We start from the raw sequence: 20,761 nt of genomic DNA, 5'->3' as shown, positions 1-20,761 counted from the left end.
ACACCCTTTGCTTTCCTTTTCAAACATCAGTCAGTTCAGTAGAGAAGTCAGTTTATTTTTGGTGTGATCTCTTGTGTGATCCGTCTTATAACCCTAAACTCTGGCTGGCGTTTCATGAAGGACTTTTTATGTTGAGGGTGTCAAAATGATCCGCTGTGTCTTTTTCTGTTGCCTGGCAGGTAAACAGCTTCCTCAAATACGTAAGCTGCTCTGAATGTGGAAATTGTTTCACTTTGAATGAATGACTTCTTTATTTTCTGTCTCTGTTCAGGTGTCTGTCTGGGTGTCGAGGTCCGTCAGTCTCACTCCGATATCGTCACTAAACCTGGTGACACAGTGCAGATTTTCTGCAGCCATGATGAAACTACCTACAGGTTGATGCTCTGGTACCAGCGGTCACCTGGAGACACAGCTATGGAACTCATTGGACATTTGTACTTCAAAGATGTCACAGTGGAAGATCCATATAAAGAGAATTTTAACATATCTGGAGATCTGAGTGGGACTACAGCAAAGAACGGCTCTCTTATAATCAAACCTGTAGGACAGGAGGACAGTGCAGTTTACTACTGTGCAGCCAGTGAAGCACGCTGATAAAAATCCCCTCTGAACTGTACAAAAACTCTGCACCATCCTACATCGTGGTTTTGAATAAGACAGAATAAACTGCTCCAAGACACCTGCTGCTGTGGTTGTATTATGGTTAGCTGCAGTCGCATCGTCAGTAAATACAACTGTGTATCTATTTTACAAGATTACTAAAATACAAACCTAACCAAATATTAATAAGTTCTGTCATTTCTTTCTGGGAATGAGGTGAAAGGAAGAGCATATATAGAGCCACACGAAGCCACTCCTCTTTTCTACATCATCACTCAACTCTTAATATCATCCATTACTTTAGATCAGCTCAGTGCTTCATGTCAGATCTCTACACGATGATTAGATTTCTCTTCTGTTATTTCCTCGCAGGTAACAACTGCTTCATTCTGAACAACTTCTACTGCTTAACTTTACGTCTGAAATCAATAATCTGTCCCGCTCTGCTCACAGCAGGTGTTTCTCTGGGGGTTCAGATCCATCAGTATCCCCCTGCTCTCATCAGAAAGGCGGGAGATGACGCACAACTTGTCTGTACTCACGGACACACTGACTACACAGTGATGCTGTGGTACCAGAAGTCACCTGGAGACGCAGCTCTGAAACTCATTGGATATGTAGATTACAATAGAGTCAACTATGAAGAAATATATAAAGAGCATGTCAGTATCACTGGAGAGTTAAGTGGGAATACAGCGAAGAATGGTTCTCTGTCCATCCAGGACCTGAAAGAGTCTGAGCACAGCGGGGTGTATTACTGTGCAGCTCGAAATGCACGTTGAGTCAAATCTCCCATCAGCTGCACAAAAACTGATCACCATCTGTTATTAACTGTGGTTTTCACCAGCCAGCTGCAGTCACTGTCTCCATCCTGGGATTTCTACCTCACTTTCTCTCAATGTCTCTGCTCGGTTTGAATGTAATTCACTTTGTGAAATTGCTCATCAACTACCCGCGAGTGAAACTGTTGTTAATTAAAGGAGTCAACATGTGCTCTGATTTCTCTACATCACTTCCTGCCCCTCCTTCTGATCCACAAAGCACAGCAGAGACTCTGACTGGTTCTTCACATTCAACATGAATTCGTCTCATCTCATCGTCTCCATCCTTACTTTGTTCTGGATTAAAGGTATTGTACATTCATGAAGACATTCGTTTTACATTTAATTTGGAATCAACTCTTAAAAAAAATTATAAAGGAATATTTACATCCACTAATCTTTCATTTGAAGGAATTTAATTCAAACACACAATAAGGTTTAATCATCACAGCTCTGCTTAACATTGTGTCTTCATCTCTTTACAGGAGTTCACCTCGATAAAGCAAAACAAGTATTTCAGACTCCACCTGATCTGTTCATGAATCCAGATGGTGAATCCAAGCTGAACTGTTCACATCTAATCTCGAGCTATGACACTATTCTCTGGTACCAGCGCTCACCAGGAGACACTGCTCTGAAGCTGATTGGATTTATGAGTTATAAAAATCCTACTGTTGAGCCATCATATCAGAGCCACTTTAATGTGAGTGGAGATGGAGAGAAAGAAGCTTATCTTCACATCCTGAAAGCGAGACACCCTGAACACAGCGGAGAATATTTTGCAGCAGCAAGTATGCACAGTGATAAAGTCAGTGACTGTCTCGTACAAAAACCTCCATAATAACCCAGCAGATAACAGCACACCACCAGGAAACCACTGACACCATGTGACACAGCAGCAACACCAGTTATAACTGCTTCATTACAGCAGCACTGCTCTGCAGTGAGGTACAGTAGATAATAATAAAGAAAGAGCATGATAATAGATTTAATTAATATATAGTCATGTAATGATACACAGTAGTAATGGTAAAAAGATCATTGTAATTTTTCATCCATCACAGTCACACAAAGGTCGTCTTCAATCTGCTGTCACATATAATAAAGGAATTATATGTGACAGCAGATTGAAGACGTAGAGTGCATACAAAGTAAACATGCTGTGTTTGGCCTTTTTCTGTTGCCTTGCAGGTAAACAGCTTCCTCTAATACAATAAGCTGCACTGAATGTAGAAATTGTTTTGATTTAAAGGAATGACTTCGATATTTTCTTTCTCTGTCCAGGTGTTTGTCTGGGTGTCGAGGTCCGTCAGTCTCCAGCTGATTTTATCACAAAACCTGGTGACAGAGTGCAGATTTTCTGCAGCCATGATGAAACAGACTTCAGGTACATTTACTGGTACCAGCGGTCACCTGGAGACACAGCTATGAAACCATTGGATATTTGTACTACAAAGGTGCCACAATGGAAAATCTATATGAACAGTTCAATATCACTGGAGATTTGGGTGGAAATGAAGCAAAGAACGTCTCACTCACGTTCCAAACATCTGGACGTGAGCACAGTGCGGTGTATTATTGTGCAGCCAGCAAAGAAAGCACAGTGACTGTTCTTCCTTTCTCTTCACACAAAAACTTCTCACACCTTTATCAACATTTATGGTTTCTAATCAGAGCGTGAACAGGCTCCTCCCAGCCAGCTGCTTGTGGTTTGATGTCATTATGTTCACCGACTTGTTACACCCTTTGCTTTCCTTTTCAGACATCAGTCAGTTCAGTAGAAGGAGTCAGTTTATTTTTGGTGTGATCTCTTGTGTGATCCGTCTTATATCCCTAAAAACTCTGGCTGGCGTTTCATTAAGGACTTTTTAGGTTGCGGGAGTCAAAATGATCCGCTGTGTCTTTTTCTGTTGCCTGGCAGGTAAACAGCTTCCTCAAATACAATAAGCTGCTCTGAATGTGGAAATTGTTTCACTTTAGATTAATGACTTCTTTATTTTCTGTCCCTGTTCAGGTGTTTGTCTGGGTGTCGAGGTCCGTCAGTCTCACTCTGATCTCGTCACAAAACCTGGTGACACAGTGCAGATTTTCTGCAGCCATGACGAAACTGACTACAGGGTGATGCTCTGGTACCAGCGGTCACCTGGAGACACAGCTATGAAACTCATTGGATATTTGAACTTCAAAGCTGTTACAATGGAAGATCCATATAAAAAGAATTTTGATATATCAGGAGATACGAGTGGGACTACAGCAAAGAACGGCTCTCTTATAATCAAACCTGTAGGACAGGAGGACAGTGCAGTTTACTACTGTGCAGCCAGTGAAGCACGCTGATAAAATTTCCCTCTGAACTGTACAAAAACTCTGCACCATCCTACATCGTGGTTTTGAATAAGACAGAATAAACTGCTCCAAGACACCTGCTGCTGTGGTTGTATTATGGTTAGCTGCAGTCGCATCGTCAGTAAATACAACTGTGTATCTATCATATAGGGTTACTAAAATATAAACCAAACCAAAGATTAATTAATTCTGTCATTTCTTTCTGGGAATGAGGTGAAAGGAAGAGCATATATAGAGCCACACGAAGCCACTCCTCTTTTCTACATCATCACTCAACTCTTTATATCATCCATTACTTTAGATCAGCTCAGTGCTTCATGTCAGATCTCTACACGATGATTAGATTTCTCTTCTGTTATTTCCTCGCAGGTAACAACTGCTTCATTCTGAACAACTTCTACTGCTTAACTTCACGTCTGAAATCAATAATCTGTCCCGCTCTGCTCACAGCAGGTGTTTCTCTGGGGGTTCAGATCCATCAGTATCCCCCTGCTCTCATCAGAAAGGCGGGAGATGACGTACAACTTGTCTGTACTCACGGACACACTGACTACACAGTGATGCTGTGGTACCAGAAGTCACCTGGAGACGCAGCTCTGAAACTCATTGGATATGTAGATTACAATAGAGTCAACTATGAAGAAATATATAAAGAGCATGTCAGTATCACTGGAAAGTTAAGTGGGAATACAGCAAAGAATGGTTCTCTGTCCATACAGGACCTGAAAGAGTCTGAGCACAGCGGGGTGTATTACTGTGCAGCTCGAGATGCACGTTGAGTCAAATCTCCCATCAGCTGCACAAAAACTGATCACCATCTGTTATTAACTGTAGTTTTCACCAGCCAGCTGCAGTCACTGTCTCCATCCTGGGATTTCTACCTCACTTTCTCTCAATGTCTCTGCTCGGTTTGAATTCACTTTGTGAAACTGCTCATCAACTACCCGCCAGTGAAACTGTTGTAATTCAATTAAAGGAGTCAACATGTGCTCTGATTTCTCTACATCACTTCCTGCCCCTCCTTCTGATCCACAAAGCACAGCAGAGACTCTGACTGGTTCTTCACATTAAACATGAAGCCGTCTCATCTCATCGTCTCCATCCTGACTTTGTTCTGGATTAAAGGTATTGTACATTCATGAAGACATTCGTTTTACATTTAATTTGGAATCAACTCTTTAAAAAAATCATAAAGGAATATTTACATCCACTAATCTTTGATTTGAAGGAATTTCATTCAAACACACAATAAGGTTTTATCATCACAGCACTGCTTAACACTGTGTCTTCATCTGTTTACAGGAGTTCACCTCGATAAAGCAAAACAAGTATTTCAGTCTCCACCTGATCTCTTCATGAATCCAGATGGTGAATCCAAGCTGAACTGTTCACATCTAATCTCGAGCTATGACACTATTCTCTGGTACCAGCGCTTACCGGGAGACACTGCTCTGAAGCTGATCGGATTTATGAGGTATAAAAGTCCTACTGTTGAGACATCATTTCAGAGCCACTTTGATGTGAGTGGAGATGGAGAGAAAGAAGCTTATCTTCACATCCTGAAAGCGAGACACCCTGAAGACAGTGGAGAATATTTTGCAGCAGCAAGTATGCACAGTGATAAAGTCAGTGACTGTCTCGTACAAAAACCTCCATAATAACCCAGCAGATAACAGCACACCACCAGGAAACCACTGACACCATGTGACACAGCAGCAACACCAGTTATAACTGCTTCATTAAGCAGCACTGCACTGCAGTGAGGTACAGTAGATAATAATAAAGATCATGATGATAGATTTAATTAATATATAATCATGTAATGATACACAGTAGTAAAGGTAAAAAGATCAGTATAATTTTTCATCCATCACAGTCACACAAAGGTCGTCTTCAATCTGCTGTCACATATAAGCACTGAATGTAGAAATTGTTTTGATTTAAAGGAATGACTTCGATATTTTCTTTCTCTGTCCAGGTGTTTGTCTGGGTGTCGACGTCTGTCAGTCTCCAGCTGATTTCATAACAAAACCTGGTGACAGAGTGCAGATTTTCTGCAGCCATGACAAAACAGACTTCAGGGTAATTTACTGGTACCAGCGATCACCTGGAGACACAGCTATGAAATTCATTGGATATTTGTACTGCAAAGGTGTCACAATGGAAAATCCATATGAACAGTTCAATATTACTGGAGATTTGGACGGAAATGAAGCAAAGAACGTCTCACTCACGTTCCAAACATCTGGACTTGAGCACATTGCGGTGTATTTTTTAATTTTTTTAATTTGTATTATTTATCTTCGATACTATTTTATTTTATTTATTATTATCTTATGCATTTTATCCTTTTAACTGTTCACTTCATTAAATTATCTTTTGTCAGGGTTTTTATCCTATCTTATGTTTTTAGTTTTTAAGGGTTAACTCCAGAGTTTCCTCAGGGGGGTCCTCCACACTGGGAGCTGTGTCTGGGATGCTGCTGGGGGTGCTGTCCCTGGGTCCCTTTGGCCCAGCCAGTCGTTGTCTGTCAGGGTGGGGGGCCTGGGCACTGGTGCCCCCCGTGGCACAGCCTGTGACTCCTCCCTGTGTGGACGGCCGAAAGGTGGCATTTCCTCAATCCTCAGTGCCTTGCCATGTCTCCTTATTTCCTGTAGTAAGAGTGTGTGTGTGTGTGTGTGTGTGTGTGTGTGTGTGTGTGTGTGTGTGTGTATGTGTGTGTACGTATGTGTGCATGTATATAGTACGGAGGGTGGGAGGGAGGGGCTTTCTTTATTATTGTTTTATGTTTCCTGTGTAAAGCACTTTGTGCTACATACTCATGTATGAAAAGTGCTTTATAAATAAAGTTGATTGATTGATTGATTACTGTGCTGCCAGCAAATAAAGCACAGTGACTGTTCTTCCTTTCTCTTCACACAAAAACTTCTCAAACCTCTATCAGCATTCATGGCTTTAATCAGAGCGTGAACAGGCTCCTCCCAGCCAGCTGCTCGTGGTTTGATGTCATTATGTTTCCCGGCCTATTACACCCTTTGCTTTCCTTTTCAAACATCAGTCAGTTCAGTAGAAGGAGTCACTTTATTTTTGGTGTGATCTCTTGTGTGATGTGTCTTATATCCCTAAAAACTCTGGCTGGCGTTTCATGAGGGACTTTTTATGTTGAGGGGGTCAAAATGATCCGCTGTGTCTTTTTCTGTTGCCTGGCAGGTAAACAGCTTCCTCAAATACAATAAGCTGCTCTGAATGTGGAAATTGTTTCACTTTAAATTAATGACTTCTTTATTTTCTGTCCCTGTTCAGGTGTCTGTTTGGGTGTCGAGGTCCGTCAGTCTCACTCTGATCTGGTCACAAAACCTGGTGACACAGTGCAGATTTTCTGCAGCCATGACAAAACTGACTACAGGGTGATGCTCTGGTACCAGCGGTCACCTGGAGACACAGCTATGAAGCTCATTGGACATTTAAACTTCAAAACTGTTACAATGGAAGATCCATATAAAGAGAATTTTAATATTTCTGGAGACATGAGTGGGACTACAGCAAAGAACGGCTCTCTTATAATCAAACCTGTTGGACAGGAGGACAGTGCAGTTTACTACTGTGCAGCTCGAGAAACACGCTGACAAAATTTCCCTCTGAACTGTACAAAAAGTCTGCACCATCCTACATCGTGGTTTTGAATGAGACAGAATAAACTGCTCCAAGACACCTGCTGCTGTGGTTGTATTATAGTGGAGCAGATTAGTGGCATATTTCAAGATGGCTGCTATTTATGTCAAATGCTCATTATGTCAATCGTTCAAACAGTGATGTAGGCATAACATTTTGTGAAAATACTCTCTTAAGAATGTTTTTTGGAAAACGGTGCTTGTCCCTCAAAAATTCAAGATGGCAACCATTTTTCAAGATGGCCGCCATTTCTCTTTAATCCTTACATCAATTTTTCAAATGGTGATGCTATCATCAAATTTGGTGCAAATATTCGTCAGGGAACATTCTCATGGAAAAAGGTGTGTGCCACTCAAAAATTCAAGATGGAGACCATTTTCAAGATGACCACCATTTCTGTCAGAGCTCAATTTAGTGAGTTAAGGAAGGTTTTGTTTAATAGAGTGAATGACATTACACAAACAAGGCACACTGGTGACTTCACTGCTGTGGAACTCAGTTGATCTAGTTTTACTTACACTGTAGTTCTTGACTAGAAGTAATAGTATCGCTAAGTTTAGTGTCCCAAATGATGTCTAACAGCCCCTTATCAATTAGCTAGTAATAGATGTAGTTAGATAGCCGCACCTGATTTGACAGGTTGTGCCAGCGCGGGAGAGCCGAGCCAAGGGTAAGTGGGGCAATACATGACTTGTTCGTGTATAGCTACTTACCTGGAAGGTGTACAGATCACACAGGATTTAAATGGCACTGGATGAATGATCGGGCTAGGTGTAGGTGACCCAAACCTAGTTGTATCTCATACCCATACGTGTACTATGTCAATGATTGAGGTGCCTGGCAAACCTGGGACATTTTCCCTGAGGCCTCTCTTATCTTCAGCAAACTAAGTCAATACCCTCCTGTTCTGACTGATAGTGACCTGGAGATCCTTGAGAAGTTTGTGGTCCTGCTGTATGATCAAGCACAGCTGTTAGTGTAGATGAGGCTTGACTTGACATGTTTGCCCGAAAGCAGAGGCCATATGAAGCCTGGGGATGAAAAGCTTGGTGAACAATGGGGAGTCTTCTGGACAGCAAATGCACCAGTTGCAGAAAGTTGTGAACAACTAGCCAAGTGTGGCTGCAAATCAGAGTGCCGTGGAAGATGCAAATGGTTTAGATTGGGTTTCACTTGCACGAACTGTGCAATTGCAAATGTGAATAAAAAAGTAAGTAGCCTTGCGGTGGGCCGAAAGCCAATTTCCTGACTCTGGACCGTGATGTATATATACACCTTCCTGGATATGTTGCCCCCAATACAACACTTGCTGACTGCCAAGCAGGGAGGCATTGGCTACCATTTTAACAGGCTTTATTATGACTCAGCAGGGCACAACCTCTCAATCTCAGGTTGGACACTCTAACCACAAGGCCTTTGAGCTGTTAAAAATGTGAATAGAACTTATGTTTTTTTTTTCAATTCTTCCTTTTAACGCAGCCCCAACAGAGTACACTATTAAAGCAACACCCACCTTGAAAAATGAATCTTGAATTTTTGCGATTGCCTTTTTCTAAAAGTGTGGCCATATTTTTGCAAATTTTTGTAGTGTACATACTACCGAAATGACGGCCATCTTGGAAAAGGTCTCCATTTTGAATTTTTTATTGGCCATCCAATTTTTCCAAAAAATGTCCTTAACAGAGTATTTGTGGCATATTTTCTGTATCACTATTTGGAAACAGTGGCAATGAACATAGGACAGGAATGGCAGCCATCTTGAAAAATGGTTTCCATCCAGAATTTTATTGGCCCTTCCTCTCTGGACAGCACCTTGCCATGGTGGAGAGGCTTGTGTACTCCAATGAACCTGAGAACTATGCTGGCGGGGATTTTATATCCCTGGCAAGTTTAACTAAGCCGGACAGGTCAAAGGAGAGGAGGCAGACAAAGCAGACATTATGACTATTTGACAGAAATGGTGGCCATCTTGAAAATGGTCACGATCCTGAATTTATGAGGGACAAACATCTTTTTCCATTAACATGTCCTTTAGAGAGTATTTGTATCAAACGTTATGCTTGGATCACTGTTTGAATAATTGATATAATAAGCATTAGCAAGCAACATGTTCCTTGAAGAGTATTTCGGCCTAATTTTATGCTTGCATCGCCATTTGAACAATTGAAATAATTAATATTCGAAAGGAACGGTGGCTATCTTTAAAAATAGGGGCCATCTTGAATTTTTGAGGGACAAGCACCTTTTTCCATTAACATGTCCTTTAGAGAGTATTTGTATTTGTATAAAAGTTTATGCTTGGATCACTGTTTGAATATCTGATATAATAAGCATTGAATAGCAATGGCGGCCATCTTGAAAAATGGCTGCCAAATTGAATTTTTTCAAACACCTTTTTCCAAAATAGTGGCCCTTAGAGAGTATCTGTGCCAAATTTCATGCTTGTATACCAAAGTGAACATTTTTTTTTTACTAATCTGCTGCACTAATAGGATTCTCACAGCAGTCAGGAAATAAAAGACTGTCGATGGCCAGAGGTTGTCGGCCTTGGTGTTTTTCCTGTGGTTTATTTCTGTGTTGTAAAGATTGGAAGCAGGAAGGAGGCCATTGACCTTCACAACAGAAGAGTGAGAGATTTTCGCCCAGCAGACGATCTTCTTTAAGCTATTTATCTGCTAAAACAATGCCAGACAGTTCAGCCCGACGCTTACACCTGTCTTATTTGCAAGACAAAAACAGCACAAGATTCAGTGTCTTGGAAACTAATCTTGTAAATGAAACTCATAAAAGAGTGGAAATGGTCTAATCTTCCTCTTACATTACAACTCACAGATTGTCCCAACAATCTCAGAGGATATGTGGTTGTTTTATTCCATTTCTTCTGTTTCAAAGTCCAGACAAAAGATGTAGACAACAAAGAAGGCCAGCCCAGCTCTGTTGTTCCTCTTTACATGGTTACCAGCCGTCTTGTTGCTCCCTGTAGTAAGAAACAGTTGTTAAGATGTTTACTAAGAGGACATCATCGCAGTAGGCGGTAACATACGTGTTACCTTGGACTCCCCTCAGTTTCCCCTATTTATGTGCGTGTGAATCTCATTGTTGGTGGGAACATCATTCAGGCTGGTGTTTTAAGGCCAGAGGGAGGCTCCCAGTTCATTAGAGCCGTGTTTCGAGGGTTGGAGTAAGAGATTCATAGAGTTTCAGGGCGAAAGGGCCACGAGGTAACGGTAGTGGAGTGGCTGAGCTAAAACAAACCGGAGGGACAATCCTTGGAAGATGGCACCTGCCAGTGTGGTTTTTGCCTGGTTACTGTTCACCATGAGGATGGTCACCTCGGCAGTGTATCTGGAGTCCAAGGAGAAGGGTGAGCTCACACCTCACATCAAACGAGCAGGAACCAAAGGTCAAGTGTCAAACTAACTGATTTTTAAAGGAGTCATTAGAGAGAGATTTTTCATATTGACAATTATTTGTTTAGCTTGTTTTAGTTTGCAGGGGCTTTGTAGTGTTCTCCAAATACTTAGTCGAGTAAAACATTCCTTAAGGTGTTGCCAGTTTCTGTCACATCAGCTACAGTCACATATGATATTATGCATTTAAAATAGAAACACAATACAATTGCACATTATTCAAAATCTTACCAAATGCAAGGTCAAGATTATCAAAAGTCTAAGTACTCGTGCAGCAGAATGACCCGTCAGACTTCAGTTTTAATCATTCATTTTAATTTAATAGCTGGTCAACGTAGAGCTTGTTTTAACTACATGATGTAACATCTCATATTTTATTTGATATTTTAAGTGTTTTGTGTGTAAAATCTAATTTTGCAAACGAACTTCGGTAGTCAGATAAAAGATGTAGTGTAAAAATTATACGGATATGTAGTTGAGCAGAAGCATAAAGGAGCAGAAAATGTAGAGATACTACAGTACTTTAGTGAATGTTTCTTTCCACCACTGACTTTTAGATTTTGCATGTTAAATATATGGATTCATCCAAGAATTAACATAAAAGTGTGTAAACATACACAAATTAATGGAATATAATAGGACGAATGTTGACTCTCTGAATCAATTATTTTTGTGCCAGTAGTTAAAATAATCTGTTCTGATCTTCTTTCTATTAGTGCTCAATGAAACTGTCATCTGTACAAACAACAGTATGGCGATTTTTATCCCCAGAGCTTTTTTCCTCAACAAAGTGCCTCCAGTTCCAGTAAGTGAGCGGCAGCAAAACTCAAAAGCTTTGACATTCCCACACACTGATATCCTAAATTGTTTGCAGTGAGATTTTTCCCCGCAACTGATTTTTCTTATTGTCCGTTTCATGTTTAGGTTTGGGATTTGCATTTGAATGACCCGAATTGCCGCGGCGTCGAAGTCGGATACGGCTACGATTACAGCTTAAAGACGAACCTCTCCGACTGCGGGACAATAATGGTATCACCTCTGATCTTTGGCTCGACATTTGCATTAAAGTCAGTGAGGACTTGTTAGTCAGGAAGTGTCTTCAGGAGTCAAACTAATCAAACGTTGCACGTGAACTCAGACATCAAGAAGAACTCAGAACAAAAGATATGAAGACAAACTACCAATATTGAACACATACGATCATCATAATAAATCAGCTATTTTACAATGTCTGCGGTTGTTGTGGGAACTTGTCGTCCAATCAGGATCCTTTTTTGTAACGCAGGGAGCCAAATCCTCAATTAAAGAATAATCCTGCACCCATTTTAACCCTGCATTAATTGATTTTTTAAAGGTCAACAATACAGTCACAAAGATCTTTTTAAGCATTAAACATCAGCCTTATTTAGTAAATCAATCAATGGAATTACATTTAAATAGCAGTAAGAATAGCTTGAATCAAACCAGACTCTCATGCGGGCCCAGTTCTAGGCATGGGCACGGGGCGGCAATGCCCCCCCAAATGCTTTGGCTGCCCCACCAAACCGACCCCGCTTCATTCCGGAAAAAAAAAAAAAAAAAAACTTCTAACGTTTTCAAACCAGCCGTCAGAGAAAAGGGTGAATGAATTGTTGGGTTTAAAGGTCAGACATTTATATTGAAACATGAAGCTGTCCGAGTTTGTCTCTGTCCCGCTCTGCAGCATGGGAAGCGTCACACAGGCAGGCTACGTATCGGTTGTGAAGCGGGTTTCAACTTTCAACCCTTGCCAGCCCAGCTGTTAGTCCTGTTGGCCCATGAGCCTCACCCACCCCACCGACAGGATTAAACAACACACATTCAAGAGAGACTTGGGCTCAAAAGTGTGTGTTCTTACCGTGCGTCAAAAGTTCTATCTGCCAGTTGCGCAATATTTAGGTTTATATTCCATTTAATATTAGATAACAAATTATAATTGGGCATTGATAAAGTTGTCCTCCTACATCGGGGAGGTGAAGGTGGGTTTAAAATGTAAAATGCCAATTACATTGTAGCTTCAAATTTAAATCGAAAATATGTTAGTAGACTGACATCAATAATTAGTTGGCTACAGAATTTGTTTTCTTCGTCAATCCAGAAAAATAATTCCCGTTAGAGCTTTGCCGATGGAACCACGGCGAATCTGCCATGCTTACGTCTGGGTTGGCATCATAGACTGGTAGGCATACAAAAAAACGTCATCCCTATGGCACTTAAAACAGTAGCAGTTGGTGACCCATCAACATTTCTTACTGCCCCCACAATCAAGGCAGTCTAGAACCGGGCCTGCTCTCATGCCAGTTTTCCCCCCGAAATCTGTGACGTAAATGTGGACTGTGAGGCTCTGTGTTCACATGGACTTAGCTCATAGCAAAGAACAATAAGATGGACAGAGAAAGGCACATACATACAAGGAGTGAAGAGAAAGGAAAGGGGTGGGGGGTGTGGCGTGTATGTCAAGAGAGAAGGACGGCGTTGTTCCTTTTGCCTAAAACAGTGCAGGACCTTATTCAGAGAAGGAAGGGGACCCTGAATGGCCTTGCAGTTCTAATTATCAGGATTTACATGGAAATGATGATAATTTGTTGATGTTCAATGAAAAGAAAGGCCCTAAATCATCGGCCAACCAGCTCCCTCGTTATTTTAATCCAGCCACTCTCAAAGATTTAAACTTCGGCAAGGATTAAATCCCTACTTCAGCCCTACAAAGTGTCCTTGAATTGTTTGCTTGGAATGCATTTTTATTTTCTTTGTAAAGCAAGCGAAAGGTTAAAAGAGCTTTCTGCTGGGAGGAAATCTCCCACTTCTCCACCTCAGCAGTTTTTACAAGGTTTTTGCTCATAGCGGCTGAGGACAGGAAGCCTGCTCCGGATTAGGTGACTGTTGCCAAAGAAGAAGAATGCCAGAGCTGTCAATCTTGCTTTCACCTTGAACTTCGAATGTTTTTAAACCAGCCGTCAGAGAAAAGGGTGAATGAATGGTTGGGTTTAAAGGTCAGACATTTATTTTGAAACATGAAGCCATTTTATGGTTTCTCCTACGTCAGCTGCCAACAGTTGAATATTGAGCAGCGTCGCTCACATTTACAGTGTGTGAGAGGATGATGACTGTAGAGGTTACAGCACAGGGAGAGAGAGGTTACGTAAAGGAACCTCAATGGCTCCTGTTGCGTTTTAATGTGAGTCTCACAACTGGAAATCACAGCAGTGCTCTAAGCCCATCTTACGTCACGTCATTCTCAATGGCGTGCACAGACATTTTGGGGGGCAGGTGCTCAGTGAAAAATAAGGGCACTTTATGCGGCATGTAGAACTGACGGCTGCCTTATTGTAGCAGTGTGAGATTTAAAAAATAAGCCTACTGCTTCCCTGCTGTAGCTGCCTAGAATAGAATAATAATAGTTTTAGTAATAGCCTATTTTTTAAAGTTGAATATAGCCTATTAAGGTAAATACAAGATTACTGCAAGTCTTGTAACATAGAAATAACTTGTTGGTACAAAATAATATAATTAGCTAAAATAGCTTAATGTCTAATGTAGTACAGCCAAACCACTTTGTGTAGTTAAAATAAAATGGGGACAGCTTTTAAGATATTTCAGTAAAATTAGAGGAACAGTTCAACTTTAAAATCTGAGCTTTAAAATGCCCTAAACAGTGAACATGACTCTTGACTCTGACCTTTCATCTTCATCTTCCTCTTCCTCCTTGCTGCTGGTGGATGCTTTTATCCAGGAGAGCAGAGAGCTGCTCCCCTGGGCTGCCTGCTGTAGCTCCCTTTCTTTTTCCTGTCTTACCCCTCCGTTTTGGCATTATGCTGCAATTGGTAAATAAAAAGAGACCAACAATATGAATAAGACTGTTTGGTTATATTTCAACAAGACACAGGGCTACTTTTTCTGCAGGCAATTGGGAATTGCCTGTTTGTCATTTAGCAAATAAATTACTGCAAGTGTTAATTATGTAGCCTAATGTAAACCTACACAATAGCCTACTAAATATTCATCATAAGTAAGTATACTGATAGATACACATGCTGTAGGATACCAATGACAAACTCTACCGGTGGTCATCATCACGTCATATCTATTATTGATTTTGGGTAGCGTCTAGCTTGTTAAGCAGGTGAGCAGTCGGCTAATGTATGCCCAGCTGTGTGGCGTTGAGACAGGCTACTTCACAACAGAAACAAATAAATGCGAGTTATAGCTTGGCAACTGAGGATTAGGGGGCAAACAACACACTCGACTCGATTCATTTATGTGTTACCTAGTGTTGTGTCGTTTGCGAACGTGTCGTTCAAACGAACAAATCTTTTGAGAGAACGAAGTGAACGAAATCACTTCAAGAACTGATTCGTTCCTTTCTCAGTTCAGTTGAGCTCAGCCGCGAGCATGCCGGCCGGGAGTGGAACTGCCGCGACTCACACAGAGAACTGTGAGGACGTAATTCACGTTCGCGCTGTGATACGTTCATGATTCGTGAACCTACTGCAGACAGAGAACTGTCGCTGAGGACGTGATTCTCATTCACGTACTGTGCTGAAAGTGGCGCTGTGTCACTCACCCACTCACTCAGGGCAGAGGAGTTGATTCAAGTCCAGTAACTGTACTGCTAAAATTAGCGCTGTGTTGCTAACATCCGTGTAGCATCATGTTAAGTGATTTTACTGCACAGTAAAAGTCACTCACGTTCGCGAACGTGATTCTCAGCAGGTAACGTAATTCACGTGAGGACGTGAATCACGTTCGTGCTGTCACTCACTCATGATTCGCGTCGCTGAGGACGTGATTCTCGTTCAGGTACTATGCCGAAAGTGGCGCTGTGTCAGTCAGTCACTCACTGAGGGCAGAGGAGTTGATTCACGTTCAGTGACCGTACTGCTAAAACTAGCACTGTGTTGCTAACATCCGTGTAGCATCATGTTAATTGATTTTACTGTACACAGAGGACACTTTCACCGTGTCATAATTTTAGTGCATGTATACCACTCAAAGCAGCGCTGCGTCTCCCGCGAATGATTGTGTACTATGGTCCGTGAACGCACCATCTCTCAGTAAGTGAACGTGAACCTCAGGGCTGAATCATGAACTGAATGACGGGTCGTTTGGCTGCTTATCAGTTCAGGGGGTTGGAGAGCACTGAACGATTCGGTGAACAAATCTTTTGAATGAATCATTTTAATGAACGGATTCTAAAGATTCAGTACAGTAAAAAGAACTGCCGTTCCCATCACTAGTGTTACCTGGCTGGTGGGCAGGGGAGGAGGTGTGTTTGGGCTGCAGCTGTGCACTGTCTGCTGCTACAACGCGCCTCCATTTGTCTGCTCTGCGCGTTCACGTTGACAGAGGTGTGTGCGGGTGGGGTGGGGGGTAGAGGGAATATTAATTGGGGCATTATTATCACGCGCGTTTAATCGACGATCACTTATAGATGATCATGTCAGCATGGGCCACCAAAAAAAAAAAAAAACGAACTTTCAAAAGGGCACTTGCTTGGTCCAGAGGGCAAAGGGCAGGTGCTTTAGCACCACCCAGTGTCTACCTGTGCCCGCCACTGGTCATTCTCATGCATCATGTTGCCCACAGTCACACATAAAGTGTACAGGGGACTTACTGTCATTTATCCTGGACTTTTGTGCTGTATTTCAAGTAGAACTTTGACAGTTAGTCAATTAATTGCATAACTGAAAGTAATAAATTCAACCTGCAGCTGTTTTAATAATCAATTAATCATTTTAACACATTTTTCAAGCACAAATATCAAACTTTTGATTGTTTCAGGTTCATAAATGTGACAATGTGTTGCTTTTCTCTGTCATACATTGAAGTAAACTAAAACATACTGGGTAAAGATTCAGTTAATTGGATAAGTTGATAATGAATGTAATTATTTACTTGCAGCACTAATGTCATATTTAAGAATAATATGCTTTACTTTTTTATTTTTTGTTAACCCATTAATGTATAATTAGATTTTTATTATGTTAAGGAAGGCCAAGAAGATTTTTTTTCTTATCTGAGGTAGAAACCACATTTTCTGTGAAACTGTCAAAATCAAATGTTCACATATTTATTATGTCTTAACTGGGGGACAAAGTCGATTTTCTTTAAAAAATGAAATAAATAAAGAGAAACAATTGCTAGAGAAATGAATTGCACGTAGAGATTAACACATCTCTTGATTGTTTTTCCACTGACTTTTATATTTTTCTTTCCCTCCTCAGGCATCAAATGACACGCACATCATGTTCATAAACACTATACACAACAACGTTTCAGACGTCATAACAAGAAACTACATCAACATAACATTTGTGTGCTGCTACCCCATCAACTACACGGTCCAACAGCCAAACGGAGAAAACATGATCAGAGTTGATGTTAAGTAAGTGTTCCTAATAAAGCAGATTTACTGCTGAACTGACAGGGAAATGTAATTCCCTCTTTAATCGTGTTCTCTCTACAGACCCATCACTCTGAACACAGAGGATGGGAAATTTTCAGTGTCAATGTTGCTGTACAAGGACGAAGCCTTTGAGGACCGATGGACCACCGTGCCATCGCTGACGCTGGAGGACGAAATCTTTGTGAAAGTTTTCATGGTAAATGATCGTTACAGACAAGGAACATTACTGTGTTTATTTGAACTTCATGCTTACACCTCACACTGACCTGATCATTGTGTATGCTGAGCTAGAGCTCGGTGACATGGCCTTAAAATTATATTGCTGTATTTTAAAGCTGCATTGCGAAACAGAATTCAATCTTAATTTGGAAATCTCCTCAAAAGCACGTCATAAATGCAAGGACTCGATGACAAAAATCAAATATCACAATATTTGTGACCAAATGTTTTGATATCAGTATTAATCTAAGACGTTGTATTCTGTGTACTGACTATTGACAGTTATTTTGGGATACGCTTATGCGTGTTACACGATCTTGAGCAAGATGTTGTGCGGCAGGATGTTCCAAGAGATGTTGGAAGTCCAACAACACTCCACCGGTGACCAGACAGTAATTTGAGTGTTGTCACAACCCCTCTCTGTCCGGCTGTTGTTTACATACTGTGAATCATAATTTTGTGTTATAGTGTGGAAGTGCATTAATTGTGTGACTCGACCTTTAACCAACCTTGTCTGTCTGTTTTCGTAGATACCGGCTCACCTGATGCTGCAGATAGAGAGATGCTGGGCGACACCAACCAGCGATCCTAACAGCTACATCCAGTACACCTTCATCAGTGACAGGTCAGAATAGTTTGAGTTGATTTTATAATAAGAGCAGAAAGAAAAATAGAGGTTTACACTGACAAAACCTAAACAAAGTAAGAATACATATAGGTCAAGACTCCCATCTTGCACAAGATATCTGATAGATGGCATGTTGAAACCTGCTTGTGGAAAGCTGTCAGGCCCTGTTGTTTCACCACACTTGCAAACAGCTCTAAGTCCTCTTAAGGGAGCTCTGTTGAAATCTGAAATAAGAGAATTTGTTGCTTAGAGAGCGAGGGCCAGACAACAGCTCTCAGAGGCGGTCATGTGACCGCTGTCTGAGAGGCCATATGCGTTTCAGTTCAACAGCTGCGCATGTCCTTGACAACCAGGCAGTATTTGGTACTGTTTGCAACAGCAGGGCAATGAAATGCCGGGGGGAAAAGAAAATACTCAAACAAATCTGTCTCTCGCTTGGGGAGTGTTGACATTATTTCTTAGCTTTGCACTTCATCACATGAGCTGACATCTGCTCCCGTAGAGTACAGTATTTCATTATAGATTTAAATCTCACTACCACCACCAGGCCGCCCTGACTGCTTCTTTGTCTCCCCCCCCCCGTAGCTGCCCGGTGTGGTCAAACAAACAGATCCTGAGCGAGCTGAGGAACGGCGAGGGTCCGGAGGCCACGTTCAGGATACAAATGTTGAAGTTTGTCGGCAGCTCTTACACCAACGTCTTCCTCCACTGCAACGTCCAGATCTGCCGCAACGGCATGGGGTTGTGCCAGCCTGTGAGTGAGCTCATTCCTCCAACTGGCAGTCAGAGGCTAGTCCGGACAAGTGTCCTACTATATGTGCAGCTTATGTCCTTAATATAGACCCCCATGAGTCTGGAAATGTTTTACAGCCACATGAGCTTGTAGTTAGCGGGGTCCTCATTTTGAATGTGAACTGCCTGACCTCTCTCTCTCTCTTTAATGCTTTACTCATCTCTTCGCCAAACAGTACTGTTACAGTGGATATAGATGGATGAGGAAACGGAGAGATGTCCCTCTGTCCCATACAGTGTCTTATGGACCAATCAGACGGCTATTACACAACAGAGAAAAGCCCAATCCGAGTATGTTTTCACCTTTTGTGTAGCCTCTGTAACTCAGCTGGATATTCAAGCTTTAGCTTTCAAATCTTCAAAGCTTAAAGATTCTAGATAAGCATACTTGGTTCATATGTAAATCGTGTAAACCTTTGTCCTCAGATGCAGGCGGAGTCCCTCCCGTGGCGACCTTTGTCCTCGGGGGGCTGCTGGTCGTCCTGCTGCTGATCACAGGAGTGTTCGGTAGGCTGTGGCTTCGTTCAAGGCGTTTCTACCCGGCGCGAGAGGCACAGCTCACCCTGTCCAACATTCACCACATCTCAGAGGTGGCCTCATGAATCAGGGAATCTGGGACCTTCTTGGGCAAAGAAATGACCACACAAATACATAACATGTACATGATTTAAACATTTATAATAATTATGAAAGTCTTGTTTCTTTTCATAGAATTGCTTCCTTTCTAAAATTGTATGAAATCAACTTAATAATAAAAGTCTCTCTCTTTAGTGTTGTCACTGATTTTCTTCGAATGATGGAAAACTGTTTTCCAGCCTTTACAGTTGCTTGATAAATGGTTTGTAAAGTATTTCATTGTTTGTTTACAGGGAAGGTTGATTAGCTCTACAATTGCCTTTTATTAGCCAACGTTATTATAAATAAGAAAAGTGTCTGTCTGCACCAAACCTGTTCACTTTAATTTATTAAAGGTCATGATGGATAGTTTATAGTAAATAATAAAGTTGCTGGGGACTATTTTACTTGCGGATTCACACAAAAGGAACCACACTCCCCGTGTTTGTGTTAATGAAGGAGCATGTCACTGAGTCAACAGTGTGACTCACTGGTGTGTTATTAATACTTTTAGACTGTGGCGCAGAGAAATATGCTGTTTCATGCTTTGACGGGTATAGTCAGTGTGAGTTTTGTACTTATAATGGGATTAATATGGAGAAAACTATGTGTTATAAACAGTCTTGCTACTTAATCCACCATTATTTTATCCTGTTTGTGTTTGTCAGTAATTTGTGTTTCCTGTAGTTAATAAAACTTAACAGCACAGACACCTCAGGAGTGGTAACAGTTTAAACTCCAGTGCCCTCAGCTCAGGGTATTCCCCCTCTTGTCTATTTCAGTGCTCTCATAGTCCTGCATCCATAAACCTAAATGTGACCGGGATGATGTCTGAGGTGATGTGAGGACGCAGTGCTGCGACGTCTCACTCAAGGATCAACACAAATGCCGACCAACTCAGACCAGCGAAGGACTCATAGCCGGAGAACCAGCTGCAGCCAGTTCATATCATAAGAAGATTTAGACATTTATCACTGTGATCATGTCGCTGTAGTTTCCGCGTTGCTTGATGTCGACGGAGCCCATTTAATTTAATAAGTAGTGACACAAAACCCCCGGAGAGCCCCGAAATTCGGGTAAGCAGTTTCTAGAAGCTACCCAGGCTAAGCTAGGCTAACGAAGTGTAGCTGCTAATGCTAACAGGCTGGCCATGTTGTTGTTGTTGTTCTTTTGTTTTACTTTAAAGTTTTGTCACTTGTCAGTTCACACTTTTATGTTGAGATGTTTTCGTGGA

General features: G+C 41.5%; 2 protein-coding genes and 1 gene segment (V, D, J or C); all 3 read left to right on the top strand.

The window, feature by feature from the left end:
* Nucleotides 1-20,761, top strand: part of LOC115566089 (M1-specific T cell receptor beta chain) — a gene marked incomplete in the record, with an annotated part of 384,816 nt that overhangs the window by 277,296 nt on the left and 86,759 nt on the right.
* On the top strand, nt 110-654 carry LOC115566098 (T cell receptor beta variable 7-2-like). The segment is given in 2 exon segments: nt 110-179; nt 272-654. Coding segments are annotated over 2 exon segments (357 nt in total).
* LOC115566088 (pancreatic secretory granule membrane major glycoprotein GP2-like) lies at nt 10,550-19,682 on the top strand. Its single transcript, XM_030391828.1, has 9 exons — nt 10,550-10,803; nt 11,566-11,654; nt 11,774-11,878; nt 17,092-17,252; nt 17,334-17,469; nt 18,023-18,117; nt 18,706-18,874; nt 19,089-19,203; nt 19,339-19,682. Exons 1-9 carry the CDS (start codon nt 10,716-10,718, stop codon nt 19,512-19,514), a joined length of 1,134 nt encoding a protein of 377 aa, XP_030247688.1. The 5' UTR covers nt 10,550-10,715; the 3' UTR covers nt 19,515-19,682.

The sequence above is a fragment of the Sparus aurata genome, chromosome 16 (assembly GCF_900880675.1).
Source record: "Sparus aurata chromosome 16, fSpaAur1.1, whole genome shotgun sequence".
Taxonomy (NCBI): domain Eukaryota; kingdom Metazoa; phylum Chordata; class Actinopteri; order Spariformes; family Sparidae; genus Sparus; species Sparus aurata.
This window is presented reverse-complemented; position numbering and strand designations above follow the sequence as displayed.